We start from the raw sequence: 14,747 nt of genomic DNA, 5'->3' as shown, positions 1-14,747 counted from the left end.
TTTTTTTTTTTTTTTTTTTTTTTTTTTTTGGAGGGGGGGGGGAGTTCCCTTGAGCACTGTAAAATCATCTGATATTTGCCATTATAAAATTAGTTTACACTGGGTAATTTGCAGTCAAAGGGTACAACACCTTAGTAACACAGTAAAATTCCATTTCTCTGGAATTTGCTGGGAATGGGTTCATTACATGACTACCTGACAGGTAGTATATGTGAATGATTATGCCTGTGAGGTGGAGTTAGAATTCTGGGGCCTGAGGTAACCATATAACCAAACCGTACGTGTTCCCTACACGTCAGCAAGTGGGTTGCTGGAGGGCTAGTGCCCCTCCCAGTAAAACAAATAACTCAAAGTCAAATGGCCACCCCTTTGGGGATTATGGCATCTGGCAATAGATAGATAGATAGATCTGTTGATCAGTTCTCCATCTGTCATGCTTCTCTCTTTTCTTGCTTTCTGGACCATATCTTACCTCATCCTTGGATAGGAAAAGAGATTGGGATGATGAGATGAAATGAGGTTACTTGACTGATGTTTTGTGTTTCACCTAATTCATCTCATCATAAACCACATCAAGACTTGCATGGCAGGATTGACTTTCCCATCAATGATTTATCAGTTCTATTCTACATATTTTGACAGTGAGATACAAATACCTATATAATTTTGCAATTTTTGCTACAGGATGGCTTTATATATTGCTCCAAATTTAGTATTTGGATAATTTACATCAAAATATGTCACATGACAGTACAGTACAGTGAATCCCATAAGTTGTGTTTAGCATCTGTTATCAAACTACTGACCTGTACTGTAGACACCAAATGCAGTGCATATGAACCAACCATTACAACTGGGCTAAAATATGTATGATGGCCTTGAGAACAAAGTATAAAATTAAATATAAATATTTCCAATGATCTTGGACAGACATTTATAAGATATATTTTTTAAACTATCATGGATGCTCAGTGAACTATATGCTTAGACACTGAATGTATCATATAAAACAAGACTCTATGGAAGAAGGGGAATTATAAACACAAACCTTATGGCACTGCTATGGCAATATCAGTTCCCAGTACTTATGGTATAATCTGCAATCTGTGACTGGCATTTCAAAGTATATTCTAATGAAAGGTCAGAGCTTAGGGTGTCAGCACAAATGGCTGGTTGCTTACTCATTTCTTTACTGCTTTTGTTTCATTGGTTTCTTGATCTCTCATCCCCCAGGAAAGATGTTTAAAATGCTCATGTTCATGATGAGGCTTGAATGATGTATGAATGACTGTGTGGCAAATTTCACTGAGTTCTGGGTCATACCACACCCTATGCTTAGACTGGAAAAAAAATAAAGCTGATAAACATTGTGAGGAGTGTCTGCAGAGTGGGTATGCAATGGATGAGGATGATGCACACTGAGAATATAAATAGATTACAGTAAGTGGTAAATAAATATGATTGCACTGCTGTCAGGAGAGACAGTAGAGCATTATGCTTAATACAATATAGAATTTGGATAATATGTGACAGTGACTGCAACCAAGAAGAAATTTTCCACAACCACCACCTCATAAAACAGATTTTCAAGGAAGGGGAAAAAAAGTTGCAGATATTGATTCACTGACTTATGCATAACTCAGGTGGTAAGAGGGTCATAAGGCAACCAACTGAGCCTCATATTCCTGAACTGTGTGAATGCTGCACATGATATTAAAAAAAATTGTATGTACACCAATATCTTGAGTAATGCATCAGTTTTTTGCTTAGTATGTGGAGAGCCGCCATTAGGTGACCAAGGCCAACACAGGCAAGCATGTTGGAGCCTTTAAAAACAAAAACGAATGCGTGATTCTTCCACCAGAGGTGTGGTCAGAAACAGTTATACAGCTTGAGTCAAGTGTTACATCACCAGCCGAGTGTAGCTGACGTGTGTGCGTGTGTAAATGTATATACAGTACACTATTACAGCATTTTTGTGCAGGCAAGATGTTAAAGGTAATTTTTGTTGAGATATAGAAAAAAGGTGACTGGTTGATATGCCAGAAATCAAGCCTTTATAATGGCTTTCCCATACAGTACCTGATTAATGCAGCAACACCCCAGAATCAGTTAACTATACAGTATTACTTAAGGTACTGGTGTATATACATATTTTGACAATGATGTACTGTATTGCTTAAGTGAGCTAAATTCTGGAGGTAGTGGTATCCATTAGTCCCCTCATAAACCCTGTAGTTAAACCTCTAACAAGGTCATGTATTGCTGTTCAGTTGTCAAATGATGAAGAACTAGATAGCTTAGCCCCACTGCTGCTGCTGCTGTCGGAGGAGGAACTTGCGGTCTTCTTCATACGGGACTCTGTTGTGTCTGGGCGGCTGCCATCACTTGACTGTTCCATCTCTTCTGGGTGCCCCACTTCTGAGGTCTGCTGGTCTGGATTGTTGTTGTTGTTGGCTGTTTGTTGTGGTGAAGTGTTTTCAGTCGACTGGTTGCGGTTTGTAGCTTCAGTCTCCTCATCCTCTTCCTCTTTGAGTATTTCTTCCTGGGCAGCTGCAGACACAATTTAGATTATTAACTGATTCTAATATTGTGCCTGAATTTACTATAGTATTCTGCAGTGTGGAATAATAGATGCAGGTGCACGTCAAACCAGATACATCGTAATGTGGTCAGTGAGCAATGGGTACTGTGTGGTATCCTCTCTTACATTTACCCCATTCTGGTGGTTGCTATTCACAGTGAGACCAGATCCAGTAGAATAATATTGGAAGGATGGAAGATAAAAATGAATGATTAATTTTAACAGAGAGATACTTGTTTTAGGAGGTGATATCCCAGGAAGATGCTAAGAACTGAACATGTGTAACAGGCAAACATTAATGTGCATATCACATTCCTGCACAGTGCTGTTAGGCATAAGAAGGTAGGGAACATTAAATGTACTGCACTTGTAATGTATGACTACTGTTGGGTAATATACTTGTATTTTTATAGTAATGATAAACTCAGAAATGGTAATTTGGTAATTTTGATCATACTGTAGGGCAGTCCATATACTGTATTTGACTAGGATACAAGCATTTTCTGTGGAACTCACCTGCAAAGGCTGCCGGGTACTGGTTTGACAATTTTGTTTTAATTGTTCGGATGCGTTTGAATACATTATCAAGGTCTTTCTTCATCTCGACAAGAAGAGCTGTGTGTTTCTTGAATTCCTTCTGTGCAAGAGCAAATCGTGTGGCTGAGAGAGAGTTACAGTTGCTCAGCATTTCATTTGTCTTCTCAAATCTTTGCAACCTAGGAGAGGAATAGATATGGTACAGTGTACATTCACGACAAACTGTGTTCGTAATATAAATGTCCTTTGTACTGAGTGGTGCTTCATAATCTGCACAATACAAGTGAAGTGACAGAAAAATTTATACTGGCTTACCTAACAGCAATCATAGAACTGTATAATGTCATAAGTAATATCTTCAAATGTGGAATTTTCCGTCTTCACACCAACATACCGGTAATCAAAAAATAATGTACAAACACAAAAGAAATAATAAAACAAGAGGGCTACAGAACCATGGCCACTGATCATTTTGAATACTGCAGTAAAGTACATTATGTCCAATACTCAGTAGCTGTCTAGAAAAATGAAATAAATCACCTCAGCACAATGAGAAAAATGGTTATCATAATCAGTGACTAAAGCTATTTTTATCATTCAGAGTCTGTGAGAATTAGAAAGATGCCACAAAAAAATTTCACAATCTCATCTATCTTCATCATTAAAATATAATGCTTTAATGGCTTTATTACTACACAATCACAGTGGGCCCACTGGTAATGCATAAGGCTACCCTCTTTCAGAATGATTTTATCTTTCATCATGAAATTAATGGGATACAGTACTTGTACTTTTTTTTTTTTTTATACAAGTGCTAGTTCTAATACAGATGTCCCGAACTCATCACAATGGATATGATTTTCAGAATTCCTCAACTGTGGACAGAGTGCCATGAAATGAATAAAAAAACATGCCTAAAAACTTGAACTAGTAGGTCTATAGCCACCAATGTACAGTACTGGAAAAATCATACAAAACCTCCCTGAAGGCACTGTGTAAGTGTGGCAGCTAATAGCCTTTTAAACTGTTACCGGTACTTTAAGAGGTGATACTGGTAGCTTTACAAAATCATTTGGTATTATTGCAATTTTGGACAGTTATTCCTTCCCCCATTTTTTTTTTTGAATTAACCAAACTGTGGGGGATCTTTTCCACGTCTTTTCTGTTACACGTTTCATGAGGGAAGGGGGGATTATCACCAAATATGTTCATACACACCTAATTATCTGATGTCTAGTCAAAATTTTGTTTAATTTAACTATTAATTTTAAAAAATCAGGATTCAGAGAGAAAACCAGTTAAGGTTAGCGGAAGTGTTTCGTATTTAGCTTGACAACTTGCCTTGACAGATTTGTAGTTTGTATAAATATTGATTTAATGTGCAAACATATTCATTTGCATTGGAAATCAATATTAATGCAAAACAGAAGTCTGTCATGGCATCTTGGCGACCTACAGGGGAAATGTCCACTAAATTTAGCACGTATTTGCTCTGAATCCTGATTTTTTATTAACAGTTAAATTAGGCAAAAATTTTTGACTAGCATTCAAATAATTAGGCGTATGTTAACCTATATGGTGATGAAAATGACAATTTTCCTATTAAAAGTGCCAATTCAGTAAATGACAGTCAATTCGGTATTTCATTGCACCGCTATCCTAAGTTAAACTTAGGTTACACTACATTTGGTTAGGTTCAATTACATCAGATTCTGTTAGATTTTATTAGCTTATCTGAATGTAGCTGGAGAATCTCTCTCCTTATCTGCTAAGTAGCAGAAAAGGAAAAATAAAATTAAAAAAATATATATATATAGTAAATAATACGGAGATAAAAATTCTGAAGAAAAATTCTATCAAGTGCAGACCTTTTTAGTAAAGTTTAAAAAAATTAAACAATGCTTCTGGTGGTAAAATTGATTTTAGATTAAACGTCAGATAAATTTAGACACTTGAACTTACATCTGTTTCTGTGCCCGAATAATGGCCTCTACATCTTGCTGATTTATCTGACCAGCCAGTCCTTGAACAAATACCTCCGGTGCTGTGTAGTTCTGGAAGCAATCTATACTACCTAGGTCACTTTCAGGTGAGGAGGCGGCCATCCTCCTGGTTGTAAACAAACTCAGCTGATCGATCACCTCCTCCGTGTCCCTCATCGCTGACTTCGACATCGTTTTGTGTTTGTATTTTTTTTTTTTTTTTTATCATTATTATTCTACTTTCACAGCCATATACAACTTAGCATTAAAACAAAACTGTCGATGAAGTGTATGGAAAAATTGGTAATGTTAGTTTACGGTAACTACACTAAGAGCACAAATAATAGCGGTTTTCTTTGCATGGAAAATGTTTTCTATTTATGCAATAGGAGCCTCTATTGTAAGAGCATTTTATGTCCTTATTTTAATCATTCCACGATCCTGTCAGTAGCTTTTGCCATTATATACCCTATTTGCCAGGTTCCTTTCATAGCAGCAGTGGTATGAAAAGTTGTAAGGAAAACATCCCTTACCCCTCCCCCCCCCTTTTTTTTTTAAATCTCTTCGCCTACTTCTTCCTTATCCTTTATCATTCTTTTTCTGTGCCTGCCCTCCTCTCTTCCTATTTCTCCCATCTTTCCTGTCACTTCTTATTACTTTTCTTTCCTTTTCAGTTGGCTTTACATTGAGTGACAAGCCAAATGGTTTCCTGTAAGCCTAGAAACCATTTACAGAGCTGGGTGGTAACCATATAACCAACGCATACGTGCTCCCTACGTGTCAGCAAGTGGGATGGTGGAGGGTTAGTGCCCCTCCCCATAAAACAAATAACTCAAAGTCAAATGGCCACCCCTTACGGGATTGTGGCGTCTGGCAATAGATGGATAGAAGACCTTTGCTTTCTCTCCTTTATCTTTTTTGTCTTTCTTCCTTTACCTTCATTGCCTTTCTCTCCCCTTTACTCCTTCTATGATTATTCTCTCACCTTTGCTGTGTTGTATTTCTTCTTTACTTTCACTTTTTCCTTTGTTTCTTCTTTTCCTACCTCTCCTCTCCCTTCGGTAGTGTGTGTGTGTGTGTGTGTGTGTGTGTGTGTACTATTTTATCCTTATAAGTGGTAAGTGGTGGGGCCCATTATCTACTCACTAAATGTAGTGCAGCCTAGTCCCTTCATCTTCATAATTCTTTTCCTGTGTCTGCCCTCCTCACTTCCTCTTTCCTCCATCCTTTCTATCACTTGATTGCTCTTCTTTCCAGTTCACGTGGTCTACATTGAATGACACCTCTAATGGTTTCCTGTGACTCAGGAAACCATTAACCTCACTTACTTGTACCCATATAACGAGATATGGCGTTCCTGTTAACTGGGTGGACACAAGTAGGACGTCCAGCCAGGAACCAAACCCACACACTCTTCCCCGCACCTTGCTGCGCTGTCAGCCACAAAGGAACATGGTTCATTGCAAGGGATGGTCCTGCAGGAACAGTTGCTTGTCTGCGGTTGCTGGGTCTGCTAGACCAGACAGGTCAGGGTTACTCAGCAACAACTTTAAATTGCTATTTTTCTTTAATAATTTCCCTTTCTTCCTCAATTACTTCCCCTTTCTACCTTCTTTACTCTCTCTCTCTCTCTCTCTCTCTCTCTCTCTCTCTCTCTCTCTCTCTCTCTCTCTCTCTCTCTCTCTCTCTCTCTCTCTCTCTCTCTCTCTCTCTCTCTCTCTCTCTCTCTCTCTCACACACACACACACACACACACACACATCACCTCATGATTTATGTGAAAGTTGTGACGAATTATGATGATGATGATGATAACGACGACATCGATGATGATGACGACGACGACGATGATGATGATGATTATAATTATTGTATTACTATTCCAGCAGGACGACTTTGAGAAGCTGCTGGCTACGAACCAGTGATGAAGAAGGACTGACTGTTGATCTAAGCTGACTGGATCGAACTCAGAAGAAAGAGGAAGAGGAGGCTGACAGAGAGAAGAAGTGGACCGGCTAGGAAAGTGACAAATAATTCTGTACATTAAGAGACTGACTAAAAAGAGTATGTAAGTGGGAGAAGAAAGGGTCAGGAGATCGAGGATGAGCTGGAGGAATGGAGTGGAGAGGTATATGAGAGGGGTCTAAGATGGAGAGAGGGCATTTTGACGGCGGAGGATAGGGTGTCATAAAGGTGATTTGTTTGTGATCATTTCTGCCTGGGTCAAGGCGTCTGGCAGTAGATAGGTACAGACAGATAGAAAAATACACAAACAGACAGCGATTGATAGATGAGACGATTGCTAAGTGGTCTCCCCATCTGGTATCAAGGCGCCTGGCTCTAGATAAATAGATATATATTGCCAAGTTGTGTCAGAATCATAGACAGACTATTCCTTGTAAAAGTTGGGGTTTAGCTCATGACTCGTGTATAAGCAGACAGGTAATTGTAACAGCGTGGTTTTGAAAAGAAGCATGTATTTATTTATCCTGCAATGGCGGATCTAGATTTTTTTTTTTTTTTTTGGGGGGGGCTAGAGTTTTGCACTCCCCTTTTCAGTTGTCATATTTTCCCAAGAATGCCGGGGAAAAAAAAAAAAAAAAGGTAAGCGCACTGTCTCATTGAAATAAAGAAATACTGTATGTTATCCAGAACCTTATCTGAATATGACGAGTGATAAAACCATGAGAGGATGAAGAGTGAGAGACTGTTTTGTAGGGTGTATATGAGTGGAGTGGAGGGGGGGAGAGGAAGGGGGAGACCGAGGATGAGATGGAGGGATGGAGTATAGAGGTATATGAGAGAGAGGTGTAAATTCGGGAAAGGGCAGCGAAATGGCAGGGGACAGGACGATGTGCAGGCGATTTGTTTTTGGTCACCCCTTACAGGATTAAGGCGTCTGACTATAGTTAAATAGAATGACAGATAAAGTTCTAACAAGAGTTGTAAAGAAATACAGGACCTCCCACCACACACACTGGTTTAAGTTTGATTAAGATGATTTTGATTAGATTAAAATAAATTAGTTTGAATTTGATAGAGATCAGGTTAATTTAGACAAGGTTAGGTTAGAGTAGGTTAGATATAAGTATTCAGAACTAGATTAGGTTTGATTAGGACTAAATTATTATAAACTCACTTATCATATCTTACTGTAAACTTTAATTTTTATATAAGCTTTACGTACATCATCGCAAAACCTCTGATTGTGCTCATTAAATCTTTCTTATTTTTAACTGGAAATAAAATAAATACGATCTGTGTTTTATTATTCCTTTTAAAGTATGTACTCAGTGTGGGATAGAGTCTTAAATAGAGGGTTAGATATAGTTACATCTGCTGTGTCTACTATCCTGCTGTCTACCGTTGCTGGAAAACTAGGACTATCTGCTTACATAAGAGTCCCAAATTCCTTGACCATTCAGCGACGAGGAGGATATTACGTCACGCCGACCAATCAGTGACCAGCAGCGATTAGGATAAGATTGAAGTGAGAAGGGTATGGATGCTGTGAGAGGGGTATGGATGCTGTGAGAGAGGTATGGATGCTGTGAGAGGGGTATGGATGCTGTGAGAGAGGTATGGATGCTGTGAGAGAGGTATAGATGCTCCCATCATCCCTACATAAACCTCTCCCAGCATCCATACTGCTATCCCGGCATCCCTACCCCTCTCCCAGCATCCTTACTTATCTCCAGGCATCCCTACTACTCTCCCAGCATCAATACCCTATCCCAGCATCCCTACCCCTCTCCCAGCATCAATACCCTATCCCAGCATCCCTACCCCTCTCCCAACATCCTTATCCCTCTCCCATCATCCCTACCCCTCTTCCAGCATCCATACCCCTTCTCCAGCATCCCTTTTCTTCTCAGCATCCCGACCCCTCTCCAGGCATCCCTACCCCTCTCCCAGCATCTCTCCCTCTCTCCCAGTTTCCCTACCTCTCTCCCAGCATCCCAACCGCTCTCCAGGCATCCCCACCCCTCTCCCAGCATCCTTACATTTCTCCAGGCATCCCTACCCCTCTCCCAGCTTCCATACTCCTCTACCAGCACCCCTTTTCCTTTCCCAGCATTCCTACCCCTCTCGCAACATCCCTACCCCTCTCCCGGCATCCCTTCCCCTCTCCCACCATCCCTACCCATCTCCCAGCATCCCTACCCCCTCTCCCAGCATCCTCACCCCCTCTTCCAGCATCCCTAACCCCTCCCAGGATTCCTACCCCTCATCCAGCATCCCTACTCCTTTCCGAGCATCCTTACCAGTCTTCCAGCATCCCTACCCCCCTCCCAGCATCCCTACCTCTCTCCCAGCATCCAGATTCCTCTCCCATAATCCCTACTCCTTTCCCAGCGTGTGTACCCGTCTTTCAGCATCCCTACCCGTATCCCAAGATCCCTATTCCTCTTCCAGCATCCCTACCTCTTTTTCAGCATCCCTACCCGTATCCTAACATCCCTACTCCTCTCCCAGCATCCCTACCACTTTTTCAGCATCCCTACCCGTATCCCAACATCCCTACTCCTCTTCCAGCATCCTTACCTCTTTTTCCGCATCCCTACCCCTCTTCCAGCATTCCTACCCCCCTCCCAACATCCCTACCCCTCTTCCAGCATCCCTACCCCCTCCCAGCATCCCTCCCCCTCCCCCAGTATCCAGATTCCTCTCCCATAAGCCCTACTCCTTTCGCAGCGTGCGTATCCGTCTTTCAGCATCCCTACCCGTATCCCAGCATCGCTTCTCCTCTCCCAGCATCCCTACCTCTCTCCAGTCATCCCTACCCCTCTCCCAGCATCCCTACTCCTCTCCCAGCATCCCTACCCCTCTCCCAGCATCCCTACCCCTCTCCCAGCATCCCTACCCCTCTCCCAGCATCCCTACCCCCTCTCCCAGCATGTCTACTCCTCTCCCATCATCCCTTCTCTCCTGGCATCCCTACCCCTCTCCCAGCATCCCTACCCCTCTCCTAGCATCCATATTCCTCTCCCAGCATCCCTACCCCTCTCCTAGCATCCCTATCCCTCTCCCAGCATCCCTACCCCTCTCCTAGCATCCATATTCCTCTCCCAGTATTGTTTTTGCTCTACCGCCATATCTACCCCTATCCCAGCATCCCTACCCCTCTACCAACATCCCTACTCCTCTTCCAAAATCCATACCCTTTTCCAGCATCCCTTCTCTCCCAGCATAACTACCCTCTCCAGGCATTCCTACCCCTCTCCCAGCATCCCTACCACTCTTCCAGCATCCCTACCCCTCTCCCAACGCTTTTTCTTCTCTTCCAGCATCCCTACCCGTTTCCTAGCATCCCTACTCCTCTCCCAGCATCTCTACCCTTCTCCCAGCTTCCCTACCCTTCTACCAGCACGCCTTTTCTTTTCCCAGCATTCTTACCCCTTTCGGAGCATCCCTACCCGTCTCCCAGCATCTCTACCACTACCCCAGCATCACTACTCCTCTCCCAGCATCCCTACCCCTCTCCCAACACCGTTATTCTTCTCCCAGCAACCCAACTCCTCTCCCAGCATCCCTTCTCCCCTCCCAGCATCCCTACCCCTCTCACGACACCCCTACCCCTCTCCCAGCATCTTTTCCTCTCTCCCAGCGTCCCTATCCCTCTCTCAGCATCCCAACACCTCTTCAGGCATCCCTATCCCTCTCCCAGCATCCCTAACCCTTTCCCAGCATCCCTACCCTTCTTCAGGCATCCCTACCCCTCTACCAGCATCACTACCCATCTCCCAGCATCCCTACCCCTTTCCCAGCATCTCTACTTCTCCCAGCATCCCTTCTCCTCTGCCAGCATCCCTACCCCCTCCCACCAATCCTTCCCCTCTCCTAGCATCCCTATTCCTCTCCCAGTATTGTTTCCCCTTCCCCAGCATCCCTACCCCTCTCCTAGCATCCATATTCCTCTCCCAGAATTGTTTCTTCTCTCCCACCATTCCTACCCCTCTCCCAGCATCCCTACCCATCTCCCAGCACCCCTATTCCTCTCCCAGCATCCCTACTCCTCTTCCAGCATCCCCACTCCTTTCCCAGCATCCCATCTCCTCTCCCAACATCCCTACCCCTCCCAACATCCCTACCCCTTTTCCAGCATCCCTTCTCTTCTTCCAGCATCCATACCCCTCTCCAGGCATCCCTACCCTTCTCCCAGCATCCCTACTCGTTTTCCATCAGCCCTACCCCTCTCTCAACATCCCTTGCTCTCTCCAAGCATCCCCACCCCTCTCCCAGCGTCCCTACTCCTTTCCTACCATCCCTACCCCCTTCCCAGCATCCAGATTCCTCTCCCATATCTACTCCTTTCCCAGCGTCCGTACCCGTCTTTCAGCATCCCTACCCGCATCCCAACATGCCTACTCCTCTCGCAGCATCTCTACCCCTTTTCCAGCATCCCTACCCCTCTCCAGGCATCCCTACCCCTCTTCCAGCATCCCTACCCCTCTCCCAACATCCCACCCCATCAAACCGGAAAACCCGAATCCATGCGCGATTTTTCTCAATTCTCAATAGGGCAACATAAGAGCCTTCCTTACTCAAAAGTAGGGTTGTTCGCTGAGGTGCTCGCTGAGTGGCCCAATGACGTCACAGCTGCTCGCTGATTGGTCGGCGTTGGCGGGAAACAGTATTCGAGTTTAAGGTCCTAGATTATCAATGATTATGGCCATAGTAGTAATAATATGGTAGCTGTGTTGCTATCAGTACGTTCTTGCTATTATTTCTCGTCAAATATCAGTAATGCATTCATAATTGTCTGTCCATAAAATCATTTTTCTGCCTTTGTTAAGCTCAGGACTGTTTTCAATATATTATAGTTACCCTTAACCGTTTTCTTTGGTTTAAAAGTCACAAAGCATGGATATGGGTAACTATAATATAATGAAAACAGTCTTGGGCTAAACAAATGAAGATAACTGGCTTATACTCTGGTAATATGCTACTTATTACCGGCGTGTCGACGAAAAACCATAGCAAGAACGTCCTGATAACTACATTAAAGCCATACTACTACAATTCTGGTCATAATCACTGGAAAATGAGGATTATTAACTCGTATACCGTTTCCCGCCAATGCCGACCAATCAGCGAGCAGCTATGACGACACTCAACGAATCAGCGACCAGCAACTACGTATCAATTCCCTAAGGAAGGGTCTTATGATTTCCTATTGAAAATCAAGACAAAACGCTGTCTCCGAGGGAGTCCGTCCCCCGTCCGACGCAAATTACGTCCGTTTCCGTCCGGTTTTCTTTCAACTCAGAGACTTTATTAGCTTTTTATATATTAACCAGGTAGGTTATACTACTTACTAATAATCATGATTATTAGTAAATAATCATCCTATTTCATCCCCCTGCACATTACCACCCCTCCCAGCATCCCTACCCATCTCTCCTATCATCCTATCCCATCTCCCTGCACAATTACCCCTCCCAGCATTTCCTACACATCTCCCAGAATCTCGACCCATCTCGCAGCATCCCTATCCCTCCCCCAGCATCCCTACCCTTCTCTCAGCATCCCCACCTCTCTCCCAGCATCCCTACCCATTTCCCAGCATCCCTACCTCTCCCAGCATCCCTACCCCTCTCCCAGCATCTCTACTCTCCCAGCATCCCTACTCCTCCCCCAGCATTACTACCTCTCTCCCAGCATCCCTACCCTTCTCTCAGCATCCCCACCCCTCTCCCAGCATCCCTACCCATTTCCGAGCATCCCTACCTCTCTCCCAGCATCCCTACCCTTCTCTCAGCATCCCCACCCCTCTCCCAGCATCCCTACCCATTTCCCAGCATCCCTACCCCTCTCCCAGCATCCCTACCCTTCTCTCAGCATCCCCACCCCTCTCCCAGCATCCCTACCCTTCTCTCAGCATCCCCACCCCTCTCCCAGCATCCCTACCCATTTCCGAGCATCCCTACCTCTCTCCCAGCATCCCTACCCTTCTCTCAGCATCCCCACCCCTCTCCCAGCATCCCTACCCATTTCCCAGCATCCCTACCTCTCTCCCAGCATCCCTACCCCTCTCTCAGCATCTCTACTCCTCTCCCAGCATCCCTACCTCTCTTCCAGCATTCCTACATCTCTCCCAGCATCCCTACTCCTCTCCCAGCATCTCTACTCCTCTCCCAGCATCCCTACCTCTCTCCCAGCATCCCTACCCCTCTCAAAGCATCCCCACCTCCCTACCAGCATCCTTATCCCACTACCAGCATCCCTACTATTCCTTCAGCATCCCTACTCCTCTCCCAGCATCCCTACCCTTCTCCCAGCATCCCAATTCCTCTCCTAGTATCCCTACTCCTCTCCCAGCATCCCCTCCCCACTCCCAGCATTCCCCATCCTCTCCTAGCATCCCTACCCCTCTCCCAGCATCCCCATTCCTCTCCTAGCATCCCTACTCCTCTGCCAGCATCCCTACCCCACTCCAAGCATTCCCACTGCTTTCTCAGCATCCCTGTTTCTCTCTTAGCATCCCTACTCCTCTCCCTGCATCCCTACCCCTCTCCCAACATCCCTACCCCGTTTCCAGCATCCCTTTCCCCTCTCCCAGCGTCCCTACCCCTTTCCCAGGAACCCTACACCTCTTCAGGCATCCCTATCACTCTCTTAGCATCCCAAACCCTTTCCCAGCATCCCTTTCCCTCTCCCAGCATCCCGACCCCTCTCGCAGCATCCCTTTCCCTCTCCAGGCATCCCAGCTTCCCTACCCTTCTACTAGCACGCCTTTCCTTTTCCCACCATTCTTACCCCTTTCGGAGCATCCCTACTCTGATTTGAAAGAATAACCGGAAGAAAAAAACTCATTCTCACGGCAAAAGCTCGGAGACGAGCGTTTCACCAGATTCCGTGCGCGATTTTTCTGAATTCTCAATAGGGCAACATAAGAGCCTTCCTTAATCAAAAGTAGGGGGGGGGTTGCTCGCTGATGACGTCACAGAAGCTCGCTGAGTGGCCCCCTGACGTCACAGCTGCTCGCTGATTGGTCGGCGTTGGCGGGAAACGGTATTCGAGTTAATGGTCCTAGTTTATCAATGATTATGACCATAATAGTAATAATATGGTAGCTGTGTTGCTATCAGTACGTTCCTGCTATTATTCCTCGTCAAATATCAGTAATACATTCATAATTGTCTGTCCATAAAGTCATTTTTCTGCCTTTGTTGAACTCAGGACTGTTTTCAATATATTATAGTTACCCTTAATCGTTTTCTTTGGTTTAAAAGTCACAAAGTATGGATATGGGTAACTATAATATAATGAAAACAGTCTTGGGCTAAACAAATGAAGATAACTGGCTTATACTCTGATAATATGTTAATTATTACCGATGTGTCGACGAAAAATCATAGCAAGAACGTCCTGATAACTACATTATAGCCATACTACTACAATTCTGGTCATAATCACTGGAAAATGAGGATTATCAACTCGTTTACCGTTTCCCGCCAATGCCGACCAATCAGCGAGCAGCTATGACGTCACTCAACGAATCAGCGACCAGCAACTACGTAACAACTCCCTAAGGAAGGGTCTTATGATTTCCTATTGAAAATTAAGACAAAACGCTGTCTCCGTCCCCCGTCCGACGCAAGTTACGTCCGTTTCCGTCCGGTTTTTATTTCAACTCAGAA

General features: G+C 44.2%; 1 protein-coding gene across 1 annotated transcript; it reads right to left on the bottom strand.

Annotated features, from left to right (window-relative positions):
* Window positions 1-38: 38 nt before the first annotated feature.
* Window positions 39-5,256, bottom strand: LOC145406220 (kxDL motif-containing protein CG10681). The gene is made up of 3 exons (XM_080277432.1): window positions 5,084-5,256; window positions 3,101-3,300; window positions 39-2,553 (listed from the first exon to the last, which is right to left on the bottom strand). Exons 1-3 carry the CDS (start codon window positions 5,224-5,226, stop codon window positions 2,270-2,272), a joined length of 627 nt encoding a protein of 208 aa, XP_080133558.1. The 5' UTR covers window positions 5,227-5,256; the 3' UTR covers window positions 39-2,269.
* Between the last annotated feature and the right edge of the window lie 9,491 nt (window positions 5,257-14,747).

The sequence above is a fragment of the Coenobita brevimanus genome, chromosome 69 (genome assembly GCF_032717465.1).
Source record: "Coenobita brevimanus isolate Jiangsu-jjx chromosome 69, ASM3271746v2, whole genome shotgun sequence".
Taxonomy (NCBI): domain Eukaryota; kingdom Metazoa; phylum Arthropoda; class Malacostraca; order Decapoda; family Coenobitidae; genus Coenobita; species Coenobita brevimanus.
This window is presented reverse-complemented; position numbering and strand designations above follow the sequence as displayed.

What these genes read in the sequence shown, in the direction of transcription:
- LOC145406220 (XM_080277432.1), bottom strand. Translation starts at nt 5,226, where the DNA reads ATGGCCGCCTCCTCACCTGAAAGTGACCTAGGTAGTATAGATTGCTTC. An exon ending in ATTCGGGCACAGAAACAGAT is followed by an intron (nt 3,301 to 5,083) that starts GTAAGTTCAAGT and finishes TTCCTCTCCTAG; the next exon opens with GTTGCAAAGATTTGAGAAGA. An exon ending in GTACCCGGCAGCCTTTGCAG is followed by an intron (nt 2,554 to 3,100) that starts GTGAGTTCCACA and finishes TTGTGTCTGCAG; the next exon opens with CTGCCCAGGAAGAAATACTC.